This window comes from Muntiacus reevesi, chromosome 3 (assembly GCF_963930625.1).
Source record: "Muntiacus reevesi chromosome 3, mMunRee1.1, whole genome shotgun sequence".
Lineage (NCBI taxonomy): Eukaryota > Metazoa > Chordata > Mammalia > Artiodactyla > Cervidae > Muntiacus > Muntiacus reevesi.
In genome coordinates this window covers 76,613,218-76,637,992 of record NC_089251.1, presented here as the reverse complement: position 1 = coordinate 76,637,992, position 24,775 = coordinate 76,613,218, and the positions used below count along the sequence as shown (strand labels likewise).

Genomic DNA, 24,775 nt, shown 5'->3' with positions numbered 1-24,775 from the left:
TAGAGGCCTACTTTTGGAATATGTTCCTAGCTCTTCTGATATTGAGATGTAAGAAGTAAAGGTACTATATAACAGAAAGAATGTAACAGCCTTTGATCCAGTTCAGGATCTCTTTTTCTGATCATTTATCCCAGAGAAATACCCACATAAGTGGGAAAGAGTATTCCACTAATTTTTGTAACAGTGAAAAATAAATGTGTTACGGGACACATGTTTATTAGTAGGAGAATGGTTAAATAAATATTGTGCATTCATACTGTGGGTTCCTCTCATACACTCAGCCACTAAAAGGCCACCACTGTTTGAACAGACTCCTTTGATCTGAATAAAAGGTCCAGGTGGCGGTAGTAGTCAAGAACCCACCCGTCAGTGCAGGAGACCTAAGAGATAACATGTTCAGTCCTTGGGTCGGAAAGATCCCCTGGAGAAGGGAATGGCAACCCACTCCAGCATTCTTGCCTAGACAACCCCATGGACAGAGGAACCTGGCTGGCTAAGGTCCATAGGATCGCAAAGAGTTGGGCATCACTGAAGCGACTTAGCACATGAGCCACTAGAGCCTCTCTGTTCAAGGATCATGAGCTGAGTGATTCACAAGAGTTCTGGGTAATGAGACAGTGACTGTTGAGCTTTGGTATCTAAGATTTTAAAATCCTGTGCTCCTAGAGATATGCAGGATTACTTAGGAAGTAAAAATCGAACAGTCTCTCGTCCTGGAGGAATCTGTTTCCACCCTGGCCCTTTCATGACTGGCATAAAACAGCAGCTGGAAGTTACGGACCTTCTAGATGATTGGTTTAGTTCTGTGGTCGCTGGGAGCAGTGATTCTCAAAGTGTGGGTCCTGGATCTGCAGCTTCAGTATCACATGGAAACACATTGAAATGCCCATTATTTAGTCCCACTTCAGACCTTTTGAATTAGAATCTCTGGGGAAAAGGCCCCGGAGTCTGTGTTTTAACAATTCTCCAGGTGATTCTTACTCATGCTAAGTTTGGAGAAGCACTGATCCAGAGGTCCATGTTGCTGCCTGTGTCTTTTGTGGAAGGAGGCCAGCACCTCGACCTGACCTGCTTGGTTTTTTATGTATTTAGAAGAGGTTCAGGAATGCTCATTTGGTTTTGTTGGCACTAAATGGAATTACGTCCGTGTCTAGGACTATTGCTAATAATTCATGTCTTACAAATGCTGAATACATACTGATTTTGACTATGATGGCCACAGTTGGAACCAAAGTTAAATGGATGAAATGCAGAAAGGTGGTCTGAAAGAGACAGAAGAAGAATGTGCCAGCTCTAGCAAATTCCACCAGGAAGGACAAAAGCAGTCATGAATAACACATTGCCTTGTTAGCAAAAAAAAAAAAAACACAAACAATTTCATGACAGTATCTTTAACATCAGAAGAAAAGCAATTCAACTCTAAGGTTTAATCTGTAACAGAAATCTGAAATGGCTGGGTAGCCACAGCTATGAGAAAGTACTGTTTCTAAATGTGATCATGCTTTGCATATGTGTATAAATAGCTTAGGAAATGAGCCCTAATGCCCAGTGACACAGTTACGAGGGAACTGGCTGTGACCTACCACACAGCTACAGACTTGATTCTTCATCTGTCAAGCAGCACTGTGATAAGCAAAACTAAAGTACCACCTCTCTTTATCATGGAATTTTTATTTATGTTTAGTAAGTTATAAAATTTTAATTATTTAGATTAGACATTAAAGATTCTTATTAATAGGTTTTGAACTTATTCTCATTTGGAAAACTCTGGTAATAAAACTATTTGGTAATGTTTAAATTCTACTCATATCTATTAATAAACCACTTATTTAATTTGGTTTCTTACTGTCTATTTGAAATTCCAAAACCAAGGCATGTTTTTAACAAAACTAAGCTGGCAAGGGTCTTTCCCTATGGAGAACAGCTCTTCTTTCTCCCTTCTTTGAAACAAAAGTTTATTATCAATAATTCTATGTTGTTATTATTCTCTGGATCATAGTTTAAGGTTCCCATCTCTGCCACCTTTAGTGCACTGTGAGAGCATGAATATTGAATCCTAAACCAAGAAGCCTCTTGACAGATCACCTAGTTTATCCCGTTTCTTCCAGCTGTGTTCATGCCAAAAAAAAAAAGCTTCTTGTATGAAGAGACTGTTGTGAGTCTACAGACCTCTAGAGAAGAATCGTTATCATAGTAGTAGTAATAATAACTACCACCAGTGTTTATTGAGCACTTAACCATATACCGGGCCCTGTGCTGAGCTCTTTATATGCATCATCTCATTTAAGCCTAACGGCACCTCTCAGTAAGTATTATCATCATCTCTATCTTATAGATGAGGAAACTGAAGCTTTAGAGTTAAACCATTTACCCAAGGCTACAGAAGGATTTTTCAAGGTTTTTCTCGCAAATAATTTCCATAGTTTTCAATTCTCACCACCATTCATTTATCCATTCATGCCATAAACATCTCTCCAGTGTCTGCCAGCGCCAGGTCTTATTGAAGCCCTAGAGATTCAAAAGTGAATAGATGTTTCCTGCCTTATAGAATCTTACAGCTCATGTAAGACATGAATTCTTAGTAATGAGACTAATGCCGTAACAGTCACACTCTAGCGGGGCAGTGGAGAACATGGCCTCTGAGAGAAACTGCTGGATTACATCCTGGCTCCCCCACTCACTCTGTGGCCATAAGCAAGTCACTCACCATCTCTGGGCCTCGGGTCCCCTCATCGTGAAATGGAGATGGAAACAGTACCTACTTAGGGTCACTTGAAGGACTAAAGGTTAGCAGGTGTAAAGCAGTTGGAGCAGGGCCTGCTTACACAGTAGATGCCCCAATGATATTCGCTCTTACTGTGAGTATAACATGTCTGTGTGCAAGGTGTTGTGGGAGCAGAGAGGAAGGCTTTGCAGTAGATGACTCCTGAGCAGAGGACTAGAGGTGGTGGGCGTAGAAGCCGGGGGAGAACAGGGAAGGGGGACGGGTCACAACGGCAGGCTTTGTAGTGTTATCAGCAGGCCATGGTGGACAGAGGAGTAAGGAGGATGAAGGGAGTGAAGGCAGGCTGCTTCCTCAGTAGGTTTACATGGTGATGAGAAAGGCAACAGTAGGAAACACATGCTCTGAGGACTGAAATCTGGAGCTGGTTGGAGGCTAGCTAAAGGACTACCCAGCAGTACCAGGAGAGCTCTGCCCCATTTGGAGTGGTGTGTGTTTGCTGATACTGGTCCACATAGTGATGTGGTTTCCATCACACAGTGTTCAGTTTCCTCGATGTCAAGTGGGGACATTTGGGAATGCCCCCGCCAGCCAACATGTGCCCTCCTGCTGTGACAGATGCCCCACTTCTCTGCTTCAGACCCCTTCAGGGTTGGGGAGCAGTTGGAAGCTAGTCATATTGGGACCGACTTAGATTGTGTTCCCTGGGGCCTTTCCTATTCAAGATCCATGGGTTTGATTTTCTGACTTCTTTATCATTTGGGGGACTCGTTAGTTCCTCTCCACATTCTCTCCAAATCCCTGTATAGTTGTTGGGGCCCAGGCTGTTCCATTCGGGGCTTGAGCCTGTGATTCCTACAAGTTGTGTTCCTGTATGTGTGTCTGGAATTGTTTTTCTCTTTTGTGCCCATACTGCTTCATCTTCCCTTCCCAGGTGCAGTCTCACTGGCAGGCCAGAAATGATAGAAGATGCACTTTAGATCTTCTTGTCTGAAGCCATCTGAACGTTTAGTTCTTTTCTCCCTCCTAGTGTATTACCTTTTCAAACTTTTACTAAGAACCTTCCAGTGGCTACACTTAGCTAAATAAACCCTAGTGCATGATAGTGATGAATAAGACAGAGTTCTTAACTTCAAGTGAAGGAAATATGCTAAGTACAAAAATGTTCACATGCCAGAAAAGGAGGGCTTTCATCTTCAATTTTATTCTTTTTGTTCTATATCCCTTTGCTGACATCATTTTGAATTTAGAAGCTATTTCTGTTACCCAGCCATGTTCTTCTACCAGTTAACAGTTTGCCATCATGCAGACACAGATAATTATTTTTTTCAAGAAATCACTCTGAATGATGGCCCAGGCCAGTGACTCTTAAGCTGGCGTGAACAGAAAGAATTATCAGAACGATGGGGAAGAAGAGCTTTTCAAAGTGCACCCCCGCCCCCTGCCCATGCTTCCCCTGAGATTCTGGCCTGCTGCCCTCTCATTTCTTGCTATTTGAGATAATTACCATGAGAAATTTTGTAACTGATGATAGTGTGTCCTCTTCTTCAAGTGGATGGGGGAAAAAAGGCTGGAAATCCAGTTACAGTTAATTGAGCACACACCTGACAAATGTCAGATCTAAATCTCTCTTTTCCTGCCACGGTGTTGTCATGACAATGTTAAGGCTTGTCACCGTGCTGCTTACCCGCCCCACTGTCGCCGTATTTACAGTGTTTACAGGGCTCTCTGCCTGCTCTGTAGCCTAGAGTCAGAGCCTCAGAAACCTCATATAAAGAAGTGGCCCAGGACTTCCCTAGTGGTCCAGTGGTTAAGAATCTTCCTTGCAATACAGAGGACACGGGTTCAATCCCTGGTTGGGGAACTAAGATCCCACATGCTGCAGGGCAGCTAAGCTGGGGCGCTGCAACTACTGGAGCCCTCACGCTGCAACTAGAGAGACTCCACATGCCACAAGGAAAGATCTACATGGTGCAAAGAAGATTCTGCATGATGCATCTAAGATCCAACACAGCCAAATAAATAAATAAAATTTAAAAGAACAAAGAAACAGTACAGTGATTAAATACAAAGGGTCACTGAATCGATGAAGACCTAGGTGAACAAAAGCCAGATCATATTTCAACAAGTAATAATGATAGCATGTAAACTATATTTGAGATCCTAGGGCTGTTTATCAGAATGTGGCAAAAAGAAAAAAAGTCAAAGCATTTAAATGTGCAATTACTTTCAGATAGATGTGCCATCTTTTAGATTCCTGGAGAAAACTGCCCCCATTTGACCATTTGATATTGATTTTTAATTGAAACCTTCATTTCCTATTCCCTGTTATGTCCAAGGTGTGTAGGAAAGATCAGGAGTGTTTTTAAAATTGGATTGATACAGCCCACTGGTGTCAGGTCCTTCCTCAGTAGCAGCTAAGGTATTTCAGGGCATAAAAATAGCATAGAAGCACCCCTCAACCTCAGCTTCAGAGCAGTTTTTCTCAGTTTGCTGGTAAATGTTATAAAGAATAGAAACAGAGTTCATCAACAGATCATAATGTTTGTATCACTGAGAGAACTATTGTTAGAACAACCCCATATCAGTCATCTGGATTTCTCTTTACCTTCTTCTTTTGTAAGTATATCATATAATGAAAAATTTCCTCTTTTTTTACAGATTATATTTCTCAATGCAAGTTCGAGGAGAGACTGAGAGAGAAAAGTTGCTGTTAATGTATCAGATAAATGATCAAATAGTAAATGGACTTTTTCCTCTGAACAGGGACCTGGCATTAGAAATGGCAGCTCTTTTAGCTCAGGTAACTTCCATGTTATGTAGAGCAATATTTTGTAAAGATAAAATGCTAATTTCATCACTGAATTAAACATACTAAAACAATATACTTTTCATAATTCTTTAAATTCAATTTGCTGTGATTAACACCTTAAGAATACAGGCATTATAATTACAGTTTGACTCCCATTGCTGACAACTGCGGTGATGTAGAATGAGACAATGTACCATAAAGAGAACCTAGTTTCTTAATTGTCTTGAAAGTATCCCACTAGGTTTTGCATTTAATAAAGAATTTTGAGTGTTGAGCTGTGGGGTTGTGGATGCCTTGCTGAAAATGTTCAGTAAACAAGTAAGATCAGTCTTTAAAAAGCTAAAACATTTTCTTCTATTGATATTTGCCTGTTATATCAATTAAGATTAAATTAAGATGACTATAAACTGCACATGCAAATTAATAGAGACAATCAAGAAAGAAATATTGGCATTATTTGACCCTCAGATAGAAAGTGTTGGGGCCCAGGGCAGTCTGCCCCCAAATATGCCTCAGTGGCATGTTGATTATTTTGAATTAAAGTTACTTTAGAAACAACTGGTGGGAAAAAATGATATATACTTAAAAAACACTCTGACCTCCCTATTTTGCCCTAAAAGCTGAAAATAAATCTCCCATCTGAAGGAATCCTCCCTGTAGGAGGAGGATAGAAAGCATCCTTGTCAACAGTTAGGGAATTCAAGGCTAAGAAAGTTGTATAAGCAGCTTTTGAAGTTACTACTTCACTAATCTTCTACCCCAAACACAGGCCTCTTTGTTTTGTTAGATCTTGGTAAATAATTATTTCTTTGTCTAAAAGTGATATATAAATAGCTTGCTTTGGTCATTTCAGGGGTTTTGTATCTATAAGCGAGCTTCCCTGGTGGCTAAGTGGGTAAAGAACCTGCTTGCCAATGCAGGAGATGCAAGAGACATGGGTCCAATCCCTGGGTTGGGAAGATCCTCTGGAGGAGGACACAGCAACCGACGGCTCCAGTATTCTTGCCTGGAGAATCCCGTAGACAGAGGAGCCAAGGGGTCTACTGTCCATAGGGTCGCAAAGAGTCAGACATGACTAGAATGACTTCACATGCTTACAGCGTATCTATGAGACCTCTGCATTCAGCTGGTTCACTTCTCCTGATAATCTGTCTGGTGTCAATTTAATTATTAGACCGAGTTGAAGTTCTCTAGATGGTTAGTGGGGAGAAATCTTCCCCTCCCCAGCAGGAGATAGGCATTCTGGTGTGTCTGTAGTCAAGACGGACATGTGCTTTATCCTCTCCTCCATTCTGCCGACATTTTCATGGTCCTGGGGATCTGCCAGAGTTCCCACCATTACATCAGTGTTCCAGGCATCAGAATGGAGGAAGAACTGAAGAAGGGCTTGCCTTCCTGCTTTTGAGAATCTTCCTAGCAGTTATATAGAATGCTTCCATTTATGTTTCTTTGGTCAAACTTAAGTCACCTGACCTTGCCAACTTACTAGAGACTAGAAAATGTGGTCTCAGCTGGGCAGCAATGAGCCTTAAAAAATGCAAAGTTTTTATTGCTCAGAAAGATAAGAGAATGGTCATGAGACGCAATGTGCAGTCTCTACCCCACCTGGGTCTCTGCACATTTTAATTCAGGGAAAATGGTGTGTTGTTGGCTTAGATTCCCCAGGGTTTTCGGTCTTCTCACTCCTTCTACCATCTTAGAACATCTTAGTCATCCTCTTCATTTTATCTACCACCAATGCCCATGATTCCCAAATCTTTTCTCTCAGCTCATATTGCTTTCATGGGCTCCTTAAGTTCAACATACCAGGAACTAATTATCTTCCTTTTTCTTTCTTCACATTTGCATCTTCACTGTGACACTGCCTCTGTTCGATCTGCCAGTTCAGTTCAGTTCAGTTGCCCAGTCGTGTCCAACTCTTTGCAACCCCATGTACTACAGCACGCCAGACTTCCCTGTCTATCACCAGCTCCCAGAACTTGCTTAAACTCATGTCCATTGAGTCGGTGATGCCATCCAACCATCTCATCCTCTGTGACCCCGTCTCCTCCTGCCTTCAGTCTTTCCCAGCATCAGGATCTTTTCCAGCAAGTCAGTTCTTCGCCAAAGTATTGGAGTTTCAGCTTCAGCATCAGTCCTTCCAGTGAGTATTGAGGACTGATTTCCTTTAGGATTGACTGGTTTGATCTCCTTGCAGTCCAAGGGACTCTCTAGAGTCTTCTCCAACACCACAGTTCAAAAGCACCAATTCTTCGGCGCTCAGCTTTCTTTATAGTCCAACTCTCACATCCACATATGACTACTGGAAAAACCATAGCTTTGACGAGATGGACCTTTGTTGGCAAAGTAATGTCTCTGCTTTTTAATATACTGTCTAGGTTGGTCATAACTTTTCTTCCAAGGAGCAAGTGTCTTTTAATTTCATGGCTGCAGTCACCATCTGCAGTGATTTTGGAACCCAGAAAAATAGTGTCTCACTGCTTCCATTGTTTCCCCATCTATTTTTCATGAAGTGATGAGACTGGATGCCATGATCTTAGTTTTGTGAATGTTGAGTCTTAAGCCAACTTTTTCACTTGCACATGGTGGCTGATGCCAGCTGTTACTTGGAACTTACGTCAATTGGAACACCTGCTCGTCCCCTCTTCAGGTGTCTGCTTGTGCTTCCTCACAGAATGGTGGTAGGATGACAAGAGCAGTGTCCCAGAAGAGACAGTATGTGGAAGCTGCCATTTTCCTAAGGTTGGGCCTAGAAACTGTGGCCTGGTGGTTTGTCAGGCAGCACTGATAATACAGTAAACTGGAATGGAGACGCAGAAAAAAACGTGAATCACCGTGTCATTCCCTTGTTTACATGGAAGGACTGTCATGATCTAAACTCTTTTTGCCCCTCCAGCCTCATCTCTTAATGCTCTCTACCTTGAACTTTATGGTCCTGATTTGTATATGATTCACTTATTCTTTCTTCTTATGCTTTACTTATTTGTCTCCTCTGTTTAGACACCTCTAATCCCATGCCTCTACCTGTTAACTTCAGTTGATCCTTTCATTTTTATCTTGGGTGTCACTCATACCAGAAACCCTTGTTGAATTCTTCCTGGATGGGTTAAATGTTCCTCTTAAGGTTTTGGCAATGCCTTGCACGTATCTATTACTGTCCTGACCCCAGTGGCCTTCCTGAAAGCAAGGGCTCTCCTTATTCGTCTTTGTATCTAGCACAGTGCTTTACACACAGTCCATTCTCCATCATGTTCTTGGATGCATGAATAGTTGATAATGTAGTTTACTTTCATATCAACTTTATGGTCATCAGACTCTAAAGCATTCCTGCTACACTAAGTATTTCTTTTTGCAGTGATGAAAAGCTGAGGAAAGAACTAAGTCACCTATTTTCTTGATGATAGGATTAGGAGTAATTTCCTATCATGTGCTTTTCTAGGCTTTGATCCTCTAACATCACAGATGCTCTGTTAAAAGCACTTTCATTTTTGCTAAAATTTAAGTTCGTTTTCTTAACTTTTAATTTTGTGGGAAAAGAAAATACTATCTCCAGGAAAAATTATCACATTCTTTAGGAAAAATTATCACATTCTTTGGAGATACATGCTTCTAAAATTTTAGATGAATTTTTGAAAGGAGTAGAAAGGTAAAACGATACATCTAGAAAATTCTGAGTGCTTTACTAACTAAAAAGTGTAATTTCTCCATCTACAAAAGGAAAAGTAAATAATACTTCTGATCACTTCCTCAGAATAGTTTTTGCAGAGGTAAATGAAATATACTAAGGAAATCTGAGCTCTGTAGAAGATAGTTATCTCTGTTGTAATTTGAGGGTCTGTAGGTCCTTGTTGATATCCTCTGTCTTAATCAGGAAGTTCTTGGAGCTGATGTCTTATTGTATATGGTGTCTGGTAACGTGCCACGTTGATGTGAGGCATGTGGGGCAAGCATGCATGCTCGGTTGCTAAGTTGTATCCCACTTTGTGTGACCCCAGGGACTTCTCCTTTGGAGGAGGCAATGGCAACCCACTCCAGTATTCTTGTCTGGAGGATTCCATGGACAGAGGAGTCCATGGAGTTGCACAGAGTCGGACACGACTGAGCAACTAACACAGACACATGAACTATAGCCCGCCAGGCTCCTCTGTCCATGGAATTCTCCAGGCAAGAATACTAGAGTGGATTGCCATGCCCTCCTCCAAGGAAGCTTCCTGACCCAGGGATTGAACCCACGTCTCTTATGTCTCCTGCATTGGCAGGCAGGTTCTTTACCACTCATACCACCTAGGGTGCTTCCTAAGTTGACTCCAACTATTTGGAGTTAATTCTCCAAACATTTATTGTGATCATTCTGTGCTACACAGTATGCCTGGGGCCAGAGAGAGTGACCTTGAACTTGAATATTGCATTACAGGGTTCCCTAACAGCCAGGGTTGCCTTAGATAGCTTACTATGTTTGTAGCTATTGTTTGTACAACTGCCATATCCTTGGAGGTTAAATCCTGGTCTGAGGGTTCACAGGTAGCTGTGCTGAGTACCGCCTGCTTATAGGTGGGGACAATGAAAAGCTTGCTCTGGGGGCAGGATTTCAGTGTATTTGAAGAGCAGATGGACATCTTTTATTTGGTGTGAGGAAATTAGGATAATACCTCATGAGATGGTGAATGACAGGGAAACCTGGTGTGTTGCAGTCCATGGGGTCGCAAAGAGTTGGATCGGACTGAGCAACTAAACAACAACTGATTAGATAGGAGATGGGAGTGAAAAAGTTGCACAGCAAAGCCAAACCAAGAACAGGGAACCTAGAAAATTATAATAATTGATTGTAAGAGCAAAGCTCAGCTGAGGAATTTAGACAGTAGCTGGTCAGAGTAAGAACTAGATAAGAGAAGTCACAGGAGTCAGAATCTCAGAGGCATGTTGTGCCAACAGCTTACCTGGAGACAGAGAAACCCTTTTGAGAGGGAGAACCAGTGCTTTCTGTAGGACCATCTCAGTCATGATGGAACCCTTCATCTGTTTGCTGGGGTGTGTTATAGGTAAGGATGTGGATGTTCAATGTGCCTCCCACCCCATCTCACTCATTGAACCCTCTTTGGTACCATATACAAAGAAAGCATTTAACACAGTTTATCACAAGTGTATATTTATTCTTCAGTCTCCTCTACTAGACAGTAAACTCTTTGAGGACAGGAATTGTGCTCAACTGTTTTCTTTCTCATATAAATTAGCACAGTGCCTGACATATAATGAGAACTCAGTACAGGTTTGGATGAGTGAATGGGTGGGAGAGTGGATGGAGAGAGGGAAGGATGGATGGATGGATGGTTTGATGGGTTGGTAGAGGGGTGGCATCTGTGTAGTCTGTTAATAGAAATAGGATTGAACATTCTCTCATTCAGGAAAAAAAGGTAACGAAGGACTTTGTTTCCAGAACAAATGGAACAATAGTTTGAGGGGATGCATACAGTCACATTTATGGAGAAAATCCAGGAAGTGATGAGAATGTAGGACTTGCTCCCATTATATTCAGTGGAGACCCTTAAAAAGTGCAAGTAATACTTTTAAAAGATTTTTCATAGCTTTATATCTATTTTTTATTTCTAACTTCTATTTTGCCTTATTATCATCAACCAAAATTGTACCTTTAAAATGAAAAATTAGAGTGTTGTTACAGGCAATAGTAAAGTGATCTTGAGCAAATATTGTACTATCAGATTTTAACCTAGAATTTAATATAGAAATGAAACTATGTCATATCATGTTGGTCACTCAGTCATGCCCAACTCTTTGCAAGTCTGTGGACTGTAGCCCTTCAGGCTCCTCTGTCCATGGGATTTCCCAGGCAAGAATACTGGAGTGGGTTGCCATTTCCTTCTGCAGGGGATCTTCCCAACCCAGGAATCAAACCTAAATGGCAACCCACTCCAGTACTCTTGCCTGGAAAATCCCATGGACAGAGGAGCCTGGTAGGCTACAGTCCATGGGGTCACAAAGAGGCAGACATGACTGAGTGACTTCACTTTCACCTTCACTTCCTGCGTTGCAGGCAGGTTCTTTACCAGCTGAGCCACCAGGGAAGCCCGCAGGGAATGCTTGAATTGTAGATTTGTCTCATAATTAAACTTCAAGTGGAATTTAGATTTAAATAATAGTATTTATATATGATCACAAATTCCATAATCACATGATCATGACAAATAGATTTATATGTTGTATGTTACAGTGCTTAGAAAAAAATAAAACTGATTTTCTTTCTAAAAATTCTTTTAAAATATCCTCTGTTTTCTCTTTTTTGGGTTTCCAATTAGGTGGAGATTGGAGATTTTGAAAGACCTTTTTCCACTCCAGCAGGTCACGTTACTAATCAGTGCAAAGCAAATCAAACTCTAAAACAAGTCATAGAGAAATTTTATCCTAAAAGGTATAGAGATGACTCTTCTGAAGAACAGCTAAGGTAAAGAACTATTTAAAGGGCAGATATGCACTAGTTTTTCAGTGATATTTTTCTGTACAAATTTTAAAGATGAAAAAAATTATATGTAACGATTTGCTCAAGATTTTTAAAGTACTGTTGAATACCAAGAGGTTATAGTTCTTTTTATTTGAGATGTGTCTGGAAACTTTAGTAGCTAAATTTAAACTTTTTCAATAAGAAAAAAATCTGCCTTAAGATTTTCTTATTATTTGATCTTATTCATTCTTGTCCAAATTAATCTTGCTAATAAATAAAAGGAAAAATTGGCAAATATGTTTAATTTATGAAATGTTTACCTCTTAGGGTATTACATTATAAACAAATTAGAATAAAAATAAAGTATTTTCTTACACAAAGTTTTTTAATAAAAAATTTTAATTCCATTCTACTAATTTGGAGTTTTGATTTTTGAAAACTTAATGAAGAAAAGGCATAGATTCAAAAATAGAGGCAAATCCAATTCACCATGAAGTTTTTTAAAACAGAAACATTTGTGATTAGTCTGTTGTCTCTGTAGAATAAGTGGTTGCCTTCATGATTTTATTTAAGAGGTTTCCCCTGTACCCAGCCTCTCTCCGAGCCAGGAGTGGTAGCACCTAAATTCCACCGTTGGGGAGTCATTCTTCAGTCTCCAATTCTTGTACTTCTTTAAAAATGAAAGTTATTCCCATGAGATTCTAGGCTAATTATGCAAAAGTTTGATGTTAGCTTATCAGATTTTAAATTTTTACCTGAAGGGAGTGGGGAGCAGGGAACCTAGGTCATACTGAGAGCACTAACAGATAGGGGAATTTGGTGAAAGGAATGCTACACAAGGGACAAGGGGTGGATAGTGGTAAGAATGGGTGCCACTAAACCACAGCTTCCCCTGGGTAGGTCTCCCCTGGGGAGCGTCCCCGTGAGTAGGTCTCCCAGTGGTGTCTAGGATTGGCTCAACAAGAGCTTTATCTCGGGAGGATGATACATTGTTTGTGTTTTTTTGTGTGTGTTTTTATTCTTTTTCTTTTTTTTTTTTAGGCAGCTTTGCCAGCGACTGTCAACCAGGTGGATGGCCCTCCGAGGACACAGTGCTGCTGACTGTGTGCGAATCTATTTGACAGTCGCCAGGAAGTGGCCATTCTTTGGTGCCAAGCTGTTTCTTGCAAAAGTAAGAAATGGTAGGGGGAGGTTATCCAGTTTAGTAGAATATAAAGTGATAACTGTGACCCCAGGTTTAATATATTCAACTTTTTAAAAGAAAATAAGGGAATTTCCAACAATATAAAGAAAACCATGACAGGACACTGAGGAAAGAGCAGGAAAGCCACCGGTATCTCTGCCTTTTCCCTTCTGCTCCCGTGTACCCTGCCAAAATCATTTCTTACACTCAGAAGGCTTAATCAGTAGACTGAAGACAGCCGCTTAGCTCTGCTTTCTTCTCTTTATTCATTCATCCATCCACTCATTTGTATTATTTGGTAATTGTGAATTTTGTTTGCCAAACACATAGCTGAGCTCTAGAGATACAGAAGCCCATAGTTTCAGATAAGTTATTCTCACACTTTTCAGGAACTCACAACCAGTGTTGCAATAGGTCTGGAAACCACTGGTGGTTAAGATGACGTGACCCTGAGGAAGGAGAGGCAAACCCTGCTAGGGGTTAGATTAAGTGGCCTGTCCAAATACACATGTTAATAAATGACAGATGTGGGTCTCGAACCCAAATTCAAGACCCAAATTTGGGTCTCCTAATTCACTATTCTTTCCATTATACCACACTGTCTACTCCTCAAGTGAGATTTTTAATAATAAGATGTTGTTGCTGTGGTTCTTAGAAATGTCGTACTGCATTTAGACTAAAACATTTCTGTAATTTTGCTTAGCATCTATTATATAGTATATTTTCACCTTTTCATAGCCCATAACCCCATCATCCCTTGGAAGTACGTTCATGTGGCTGGCTATACATGAGGATGGTTTAAGCATCTTAGAATACAACTCCATGGTAAGATTAAATCCTTAAGTTTTGCATTGAGTCAACTATTTCCATTGCTCAGTGTGCCATAAACAGAAGGTAATGATACCTTAATCTTATTTTTCTTATACACAGAAAAATATCCTTCCTAATACTATATCGTGAAATCATTTTACAGATACAACCATGATTACAATTTAATCTTTTAAAACAAGATTAGACAGGCTATGTATTATGTATGAGAAAAATATTAAGATACCATGACTAAATTGCAGTCACGGTTGTATTTGTAAAATGACCACTCATTTATAGTGTTCAGAAGATGGCTTCCTGTGTAAAATAACACTAAGATAACATATCTCTTGAAGATAATATTAAGGTATAACATTAATATATAACATTAAGACAACATTAAGATATCTCTTGAAGATAACATTAAGGTAGAAACTTTAGTTAGCAAAATTTTAAGTTCAGTTTCACTGAAGCTTCTGTAACAATTTCTATACTTTGCCATAATATCACTTACGCATTCACTTGTACATATACAGTATCTTAGAGTTATTTACATGATTAATTATAAAGTCAAACTGTGATTTTTATTTATTCATTTGTTTATCTGAAATTCACTTTATTTTCTATCATATTATATATATATATATATATATATATATATATATATATCAGATTACTTTAAAAAAAATCTTTTTTTTAACCTGGTGGACAGGGATTGCTCAATTCACCTGGTAGGTGTAGTGGGCTCTCCTACTTGTGGCTATAGTCAGGATCACTGAGAATTTCTTGGAAATGAGACTATCCTTTAGTGTTTTAGTTACTGTTTCTCCTTATAACTGTTGAAAACTCTTTTGAAGGTGTTTATATTTCTTCAGTGGGCTTCCCCATGGTTCAGGGGTAAAGAATTTGCCTACAATGCAGGAACCACAGGAGACATCGGTTCAATCTGGGTCGAGAAGATCCCCTGGAGGAGGGCATAGCAACCCACTCCAGTGTTCTTGCCCGGAGGGTCCCATGGGCAGAGGAGCCTGGCAGGCTACAGTCCATAGGGTTGCAAATAGTCGGACATGACTGAAGCGACTTAGCACGCCATGGCATGTTTCTTGAATGCCTTTTAGTTCTTGAATAAACAATCTGAAGATAGATTATAAAGCCAGTGACTTAAAGTCAACAAAAATTTTACACCAGTATTGAGTTACCTTGGCTAAGTAAACCAGTTTGTTGATTCTGAGAGATGGATGTACAGACCAGGAGATTAACACTGCTGTCCTGCAACAGGGGAGGTGTCCAGTACTGGGATGATCTGCTCCAGGTCTTGCAAGCTAATCATTAAATACATAGATTCCTTTCCTTTTAGGCTGTACATCTTTGAATTATATTTTAAAAATTGTTTTAGTAACACATTGGGGAAAAGTATTTGCTGCATGTATGACAAAGAGTTGTTACCCTTTAGGAACGTGGATGTCTTTCCAGATAGTAAAGAAATGATGAACATAGCAATAGACAAATGGGCTAAGGCAGTTCACAGAAGAAATACTAATATTCAGTAAATGTATTTTTAAATGTTAATCTCACCATCAATCAAGTAAATTCAGTTTAATACAGTGAGATTCTACTTTTCACCAATCAGATTGGCAGAGCTTCAAACAAATGATGGTATCCTGTGTTATCAAGACTGCAAAATGCTGGAAATGTAAATGGGTATAATGGTTCTGAGTTTCGAAAGGTTTACTTTTTTGAGATAACAATTTTAGCTGTTGAGGTTTATAACCATAGAAATAATTATTCTAAGTGTATTATGAAATATGTCCCAAAATATTCATTGGAGTAAGATAGTAACAAAAAATTTAAATATTCTTCAATAGATTAGTTAAATAATGTCTGTGTCTATAAAATCTAAATAAATGTCTATATAGCAAGTATGTTCGGTGTCATGGAAAGATGTTCATAACATGCTGTTAAGTTAAAAGAAGCAGAAAGTTAAAAAAGAAATAGTATGCTTGATACTGGTTATGTTTACATATATCAAGATCTGTTTATCAGGGTTAACTACATGGATTTGCCAATTTTTGACCATTTTTTACCTTAAAAAAGCATCAGGTTCATATGGTTCAACCAGGTAGGTAGGTAGGCAGACAGATAGACAGATAGATAGAAATCTTTAAGGAAAAATACAGTGTAAATGCTACATAAATAGTTACTGGTACACAGCAAATTCAAGTTTTGCTTTTTGAAACTGTATAGAATTAAAAATATTTTCCATCTACAGTTGTTTTCCATCTGTATCAGCATCTTAATGGAGATATATGTTATTAATCATCTCTCATCTTTCTTTGAAAATAGTGTATAACATATTTACTTTTTTCTTCTCTTTGAAGAGGTTAATAGTCAGCTATGTATACAAGAGTCTAATGACCTTTGGAGGTTATCAAGATGATTTTATGGTGGTCATTAACAATGCACATTCAAAGGACAAACCAACAGAGAAATTGATTTTTGCTATGGCAAAACCCAAGGTGAGTAGAAGCCTTTAGGCTAACTTTTTTATGCTAGTTTTTCTCACACTAAAATATTAATTGTGCGAAGACTTAAATTCTTGATGTGAAAACAAACTGCTTATAATCATACAGTCATAGGTCCAAATTTTGGCTTGCATCTTCTCCCTAAGCCTTGGTTTCTTCATCTAAAAAATGGTATAATGTTCCTTTTTTTTTTTTTTTTCCTGAATTAAAAATTAAATGAGAGAATCGTGAAGTGTTTAGCCCAGACTTTCCTGGTAGTCCAGTAGTTGGGAGTCTGCCTGCCAATGCAGGGGACATGGGTTCAATCCCTGGTCTGGGAAGATCCCACATGCTGTGGGGCACCTCAGCCCGTGCTCCATGACTACTGAGCTAGAGCCCGTGCTCCGCAAAAAGAGAAGCCATGGCCACAAAAAGCCCACGAACCCCAACCAGAGATTAGCCCTCACGTACCCCAACTAGACAAAGCCCGTACAGCAACAAAGATCCAGCACAGCCAAAAATTAATTAACTAATTAATTTTAAAACCTAAAATGTTTAGCTCAGTGCCTGGTATACAGAGAGATCAAAATAAGTGGTCCTGCTGTAAGTTGTTATTGTCAGGTATTTTATATGCATTATCTTATTTACTTGGAATAATTCACTTAATGGACTCATTAGTGAGAAGAGTGAAGTTTTAAAATTAAGACATACTTGTTTCTTTACAATTTTAACAAGCTATGTAGTTTCAATGTCTCTAAGTAAAAGCAATAAATAAAAGGTCTGCATTCTAACATGTGATTCCAATTTTAGGGAAAAGAATGAGAAACTAATTTTTCTAAAACTTTGTCTTAAAATTATCAACTAAAAGAGACTACTTTTTTAATAATCTGAAGCTTTAAAAAATGGCATATATATTTCTTAATTAAATCTATATTTAAGTGAAGGCAGATAGTAAGTGCAGAAGATCATGGCAAACTTCAGTTTAAATAAAGAGTTAATATAATACACTGAATTTCTTATTCATGTATTCACAAATATGGCTATTTAAGATAACTGACAGAATTGTACTATTGTCACATTTTCTAATATTGCCACTAAATTTGATTTTTTTTTTTAAGTACCACTTTGTCCTGGTTTAACTAATGGAAAAATGGATGGTGCTGAACATGTAAGTTACAGTTGACTCTTGAACAATACAGGTATGAACTGCACGGGTCCACCTACACATAGGTTTTTTTCAATTGTAAAGACTATATTATATTACTACACGATCCATGGTTAGTTGAATCCATGGATGTGGAACTATGGATACAGAGGAACCGTGGCTGCAGAGGGGCACTGCAGAGTTACACACAAATTTCTGACTGCTCAGAGTGTCAGGGTCCCTAAGCCCTGTGTTGTTCAAGGGTCAGCTGTACTCCACTGTTTGATCTGGTTGAAAGGGAATTCTGGTGGCCTGGGCACTTGCAGATGGAGTGCCCTCATGGCCAACCCTTCACTCTTTTGAAAATGATGAGAACTTCTCAAGAGGATAACAATTCCACTTTTCTTGTTTTAGATTCTTGAAATCACCCTTTTGATCGCCAGCTACATAAACAACTTCTACCAGCAAAAGGCGGTTCACCACCTCTCTGCTCCAGCGCTGCTCTCAGCTCAGACCCAGGGTTTCCACGCCAGGGTGATGGGAAGCCAGCCCCTGCTGGCAAGCAGCAGACCAGCCAAAGGCCCCACTCTGCTCTGAAAGCTCGGGGGCCTGAACACCTCCCCCTGTCCTCTAAGCATGGCTGCATCAGCTCCAAATACGTTCATCTACATCATGGCAGCATGACACCCACACAGTAGAAGTCCATTCTTTAAAAATAATGGGAGTTACTCTCTGCCATTTGATTCATAGATATTCAAATAAATGCTTGTAATAAAACTTAAACACACACACACATAAAACCTAAACAAATTTTCCCACATGCTAATTTTCTTTTACCTTAGCTGGGTTAGAATTTGCCATTTTTTCCCATCACCTTTTCCTTTGCATCAGACACATCAAGCCTTTTTTTCTCTTAAAAAAAAATATTCTAGCAATCTTTAGAAAGGGAGATTCAAGGGAATTTTGCCAAACTCTCATTTGGCAAACCAGTTGATTATTTGGACATGCTCACTGCCAGAAAATTATGTACTATAATTAAATGTGCTTTTAATTAATGATATGGTGTTTAGAAAGAAGTAGAGTATACAATTTAAGAAGCAGCTGCTGGGTGGTGTTGAAGGGTAAGTTTTTAGTTCTGTGAATCACTGTGTGAAAAAGCAGGCGCTAGGTAACCAGAACCTCCAATGTGGTTTTAGAAAGTATACCCTGTCACCTTTTCAGATCACTGGAGTGTAAAACTTAAAATGAAACATTGATTCCTGACATTCCTTGGCTATCAACATAACCCAAGTTCACTGGAATATTGCCCACATTTCATTCCATTGGTGCTGGGTCATCTTGACCTTGCTTTGTTAAATAATAATATCTTTGAAAACAAAGAAATTTTAAAGCTTTGCTTCACACAGTCTTTTAAATTATAGTTTGAAAATAAATTCCCCAAAATATTTTTTTTAAAGAAAAGAGAAAGTAACTCTTCTTCAAAGGAGATAAATTTTAGTTGAGTCTAGAAACCTATTGCTTTCCTAGGTTACATAAATGGTTAGTACATTCCAGTTTGTATCAAAATAAAGTACTTATTATTATTCATGATGAAAATGAAACTGTGATAAGACATGAAAATTATATTGTAAAAATGTTTAATTGAAATAGTAATCAGAAGTATACTTAATTTTATTTATGTGTAGAATATTTTTTATTTATATTTTGGACATATATTTATCACTTTGTGTATGGTATTTTTTTAACCAGTTGGGGAAAAAAAGTTAGCTGCTGAATTAATTTGTTGGCGAGCCTTCTTGTTTTCTTTTTTGCTGCTTTCTCCCTGTGGCAATGTACTGTCCTCACACTAAGCCTTTTAAAAATGTTCCATCCTACGTTAGCATCCTTAGAAACAGCAGAGCCAAGAAATACACTGATCAAGTACGATTGTGCTTTATTGACAATGACAAAGGTCGAAACCACCCATAGAAATACATTGCTATTTACTAGTTCTCCTAATCTTTTGAGCCACAGCCACTCACTGTGTAAGCAAATTAATTTTTGAGAATAAACTGGTTACCAGTTTAGGATGTCTCTCAGGCACCTTTTGGCTGGGATACGGTGGAGTTTCTAAGTTCCCAGAAAACCGTTTAATAATCATTAGTTGGTGAGCCAGAGGCTTGGCGGAGCTGTTACATATGTATGAGGAGTTTATTCTCAGGCAGTAGTTAGTTCACCATGTGGTAAGCCCCCCCTAAAATCTTCTAATTTAAATGAATAGTGAAGGCTTAGCTTAAATGGTAGTAGCCTAGACTTGGCATTTATTTTTGATAGAGCAGAGATAAAATATTTTGATGGAAAGAAATCAATTTTCTGTAACTGATGATGTGAAAATTTTATTTTCTGGGAAATTACTTTTATATAGCCATTTAAAAATTCAAAGTATGTTATTATGATTGGTTACAAGAGAATAATGTTACATGTTTAATTGTAATATTTGTCTCCTATCATTTTCCTCCCTTTCAATCATAATAAATGATTTACAAAACCCATTTCAAGCATTATCTTTTGAATAATCTTCAAGAAATACCTAATGTTTTCATTGTCAAAGCTGAAGTGTACTACTAGTGAAAATGGTAGTTATTACTTCCTTCTGCACTCATTCTTTGTCTTTGTTGCTTTGCTCTATCCATATAAAAAGAAGCTGTTTGGGCAAATTGTAATTATCATATATATGTGTGCTTATTGACATATATACAATATGTATAAATCATGACGTTCTCCCATGATTTCATAATAAGCCCCTTATAGGTAAGTTGATTGGACTGTGTCTAAAATTTTATTTTAAATGTTCTAGATTTGTGTCTGTGTCCTCAAGTCAAATACTGCCATAGCTTAGAAATGAATTTAACTCTCAATTTACAAGAAAAGTTAGTCACAACTTACAAAGTCTTTGCTTGAAAAAAGTGTTTGTTAGTGGTTGTTTGAACATTTTTTTCCCATAGGAAAAAAATACATGGTAGTCAGGTTCCTGGAACAATACTTGTAGCCCATAATAGTACTGAAGTATAATTCTGAAGAATTAGCCACCACGGATAATCATATTTTTCTAGAAAAAGGCTTTAAGTGTTGTGGGATACCAAGAACACATTTCACCCACCCCGCTCCCACCCCCAGCTGTCATGGAATTTGGACTTCTCAATGCTGAGTCTCTGGGCTGATTCCTGTGGACCAAAGGCTTTGGGAATGTGGGGACTGAGGAAGTGAAAATGAGGAGCTGGACTAACAAGGTGAAACAGCTTTTCCACTAACTGGTTCGTGCAAGGACCTCATCTCCCCTCATTTCCCTCTATTCTCTTTTCCCTAAAGGAAAAAAGGGACTTTACTGCTACAGAGTACTTCATTTAGCAGGAAATATTGCCAATTTCCCTCAGAGAGGGAATGACTTGATTTTCTTAATGCTTGTTTGAAAAATTCCAGAGAAGGATTCTGATTAGCTCAACTCATGTTTAACTTTAAACACTCATATTAGGAGAGCGCTTAATTATTAAAACTCTATATAGTGGAAACTTAGGCAGTCAGCAAAGCTATGTTTATTATGTATTTTTGAAAAATTGATACAGGAAAATACATGTTGAAATCAGAATGTTAATTATACAGTAAGACCTCAGCTCATAGCAAAAAAGTTTAGAATGAAAAACATCAAAATGTTGTTGTTACTTCTGGCACTTGCTTATTATACCCTCTTTGTTTTTCCTGTGTACTGTTTTTCCTACATTAAGCTTATGTGACTTTGAAAAAAAGGAAAATATATTAAAATTCTGTCACTTTCTGGGTTATTGTTAATATCTTCCATACACGACTTCCAGACTGAAGCATCCTTCACACAGCTACAAAAAATTATCTCACTGAACTAAGGTCTAGTCGTGTTGTTATTGTTCAGTAGCTTAATCACGTCCAACTCTTTGTGACCCTATGGACTGCAGCACGCCAGGCCTCCCTGTCTATCACTATCTCCTGAAGTTTGCCCAAGTTCAAGTCCATTGAGTTGGTGTTGCCATCCAACCATCTCATCCTCTGCCACCCTCTTCTCCTTTTGCCTTCAATCTTTCCCAGCACAAGGGTCTTTTCAGCTTTCAAACTGTGGTGCTGGAGGACACTCTTGAGAGTCCCTTGGACAGCAAGGAAATCAAACCAGTCTTAAAAGAAACCAACCCTGAATACTCATTGGAAGGTCTGATGCTGAAGCTGAAGCTCCACTACTTTGGCCACCTGATACAAACAGCCAACTCGTTGGGAAGGTCTAGTCACGGCACACCCCTATTTGAAATCTTACTTGGTTTCTAATAGCCAATACAGTAAAACCCAGATTGCAGTTGGGCTACCGGATTGCAGGTGGCCCAGTCTACCTGCCCAGCTTATTCTCCCACCTCAGCCCCACCAGACACTTCTGCCCCAGACTGTTCACAGGTCACCGCATATGCTCTGCCCACGCCTTCACCTTTTGCATAATTTCTCACTTCATTCAGCAAGCAGCATAAAATTATCTCCTCCTCCATCACCACTACTGAAATCTGAGTCTTCTTGGGCTGATCCAGAAGAGAAGTTCTAATCTTTGTATGCTCTTGAACAATTTTCATCTACCCTGGAAAGTCACTTTTTATGGCAGAAAGTGAAGAACTAAAGAACCTCTTGATGAAAGTGAAAGGGGAGAGTGAAAAAGTTGGCTTAAAGCTCAATATTCAGAAAACTAAGATCATGGCATCTGGTCCCATCATTTCATGGGAAATAGATGGGGAAACAGTGGAAGCAGTGTCAGATTTTAATTTTTTGGGCTCCAAAATCACTGCAGATGGTAACTGCAGCCATGAAAATAAAAGATGCTTACTCCTTGGAAGGAAAGTTATGACCAACCTAGATAGCATATTAAAAAGCAGAGACATTACTTTGCCAACAAAGGTCTGTCTAGTCAAGGCTATGGTTTTTCCAGTGGTCATGTATGGATGTGAGAGTTGGACTGTGAAGAAAGCTGAGTGCCGAAGAATTGATGCTTTTGAACTGTAGTGTTGGAGAAGACTCTTGAGAGTCCCTTGGACTGCAAGGAGATCCAACCAGTCCATCCTGAAGGAGATCAGTCCTGGTTGTTCATTGGAAGGACTGATGCTGAAGCTGAAACTCCAATACTTTGGCCACCTCATGCGAAGAGTTGATTCATTGGAAAAGACCCAGATGCTGGGAGGGATTGGGGGCAGGAGGAGAAGGGGACAGCAGAGGATGAGATGGCTGGATGGCATCACCGACTCAATGGACTTGAGTTTGGGTAAACTCTGGGAGTTGGTGATGGACAGGGAGCCCTGGCGTGCTGTGGTTCATGGGGTCACAAAGAGTTGGACATGACTGAGCGACTGAACTGAACTGAACTGATGAAGACTCAGGAGGCAAAAACATAGAAAACAGAATTAGATCACCTTAATTAGTGACTCACTCCTAAATCAATGCTGGTGGTTAGGGCCCAGCCAGATAACCTTCACCTGGTTACCCTACTCAGTCTTTCAACCACCTGTCTCAGTTATCCAAACCATTATAACTTTAACTTGCTAATACTGTGCCTAGTCCACAGAAAACATTTGGAAAAATGTTACCTTCCATTATTGTTATCCATAGCAATAGGGCTTCCCAATTAACATGCAAAAGTCATTTGAGGTTCCAGAACCCCAGCCATCAAGATTTATCACAATTTGTCCCACATCAGTTTGTGAGTTTATAGGTGGACTAACCCCAGGATGTATAATAGACACTGACTCCATGATGTATCAGCCTCCCTTGCCACCATACTTTCTCTGTTGAACTCCCCTCCATTACTTCCCTTCCTATGTGTAACTGTAGTCTTCTGTGTCTCCAAAATGCACCTAAGTATTGGGAGGATTTTGTCCCCAAAGATTGTATCAGAAGTTAATGCCTTTTATTTCCATCTGCTTCATTTCCTTGTGTTTCTTCAAAGCTGCTGATCAGCCAGTTACCTTACCATAACAGGTATTAAGCACTTAAAACAGAGTTTCAGACACACATAAGTTATGTTTTACATATATTCATCTCATTTAAAACTAAAATTTTTCCCTGCTTTACCAAATTGGAAGATAAGGCTCAGAGAAATTGAGTAATTTATCCCTAGTGGCAACTTAGTGTGGCTGAGTCAGGACTTCAAACTATCTTACTCCAAAGTTCATATTCTTGAACATCACACAATGGAGACTAAGCAAATGGCAGAACAGTAGAGGGAAATTCCTCCTTCCAACAATCAGCTCATCTTAGGCTAGAGAGCCTGGGTCAGCATTCAGGCAGATCAAACACTGTCACTGCCATGAAAGTTTCAGCAACTCCTTTAGGCCTAGTCGCTTGTTCTTATGTGAATTGTACATCTCTGCAATAGTTTATATCTTTGGCTACCTTTAATTAGTTTGTGTGTCATATGGTAATATTAATAACTCATTGTTATTGACTTGGATATTAGTAAATGAAGTATTACAGAGATGCATTTGCTTTATTAACTTATTAATAAACAATGTGTTGGGCTTCCCTGGTGCTCAGATGGTAAAGAATCCACCTGCCATGCAGGAGGCCTGGGTTTGATCCCTGAGTCAGGAAGATCCCGTGGAGAAGGGAATGGCTACCCATTCCAGTTTTCTTGCCTGGAGAATTCAATGGACAGAGGAGGCTGGCAGGCTAGAGACCATGGGCTCGCAAAGAGTCGAACATGACTAAGCGACTAATATTTTCTCTCACTTTCAAACGATGTGCTATTCTACGAAATCTGAAACAACCAAACAAACAGAAGGCTGGAAAATACTAAAATCTTTGCCTCTAGTAAATCACTAGAAAACAGCTCAGGAGATTGTTTCGTTCCCCACTCCCAAATCACTGTTACTGGGGAGAGAAAAGTAATTGAAGACAGAGACTCCTGACATATAAATAGTCCGTACTCAGGAGAATATTTTTTAAATAAAAGGACACTTCCGGTCCAGAGTTTTTTAAGTCCCAGATTTACTGCCACGAGTCTCCTCTCCCATCCAAAACGTCTCAGCTTCAGCTGAGAAAAGAACGCTGAAAACTACCTTTCCCATGATGCCTCTACTCCGCACGCAACCCATGAGTGTGACGTAGCTACCATGGCAA

The 24,775-nt window shown here is 39.2% G+C and overlaps 1 protein-coding gene across 1 annotated transcript in view; it reads left to right on the top strand.

Annotated features, from left to right (window-relative positions):
• The window catches only part of PLEKHH2 (pleckstrin homology, MyTH4 and FERM domain containing H2), a 96,349-nt gene extending 76,049 nt beyond the window's left edge, over positions 1-20,300 (top strand). The window contains exons 25-30 of the mRNA XM_065929362.1: positions 5,384-5,525; positions 11,846-11,991; positions 13,030-13,159; positions 13,910-13,996; positions 16,357-16,494; positions 18,038-20,300. Of these exons, the coding sequence (XP_065785434.1) occupies positions 5,384-5,525; positions 11,846-11,991; positions 13,030-13,159; positions 13,910-13,996; positions 16,357-16,494; positions 18,038-18,220 (826 nt within the window). The 3' untranslated portion in view covers positions 18,221-20,300. The remainder of the gene's footprint in view (positions 1-5,383; positions 5,526-11,845; positions 11,992-13,029; positions 13,160-13,909; positions 13,997-16,356; positions 16,495-18,037) is intronic.
• The last annotated feature ends 4,475 nt before the right edge of the window (positions 20,301-24,775 follow it).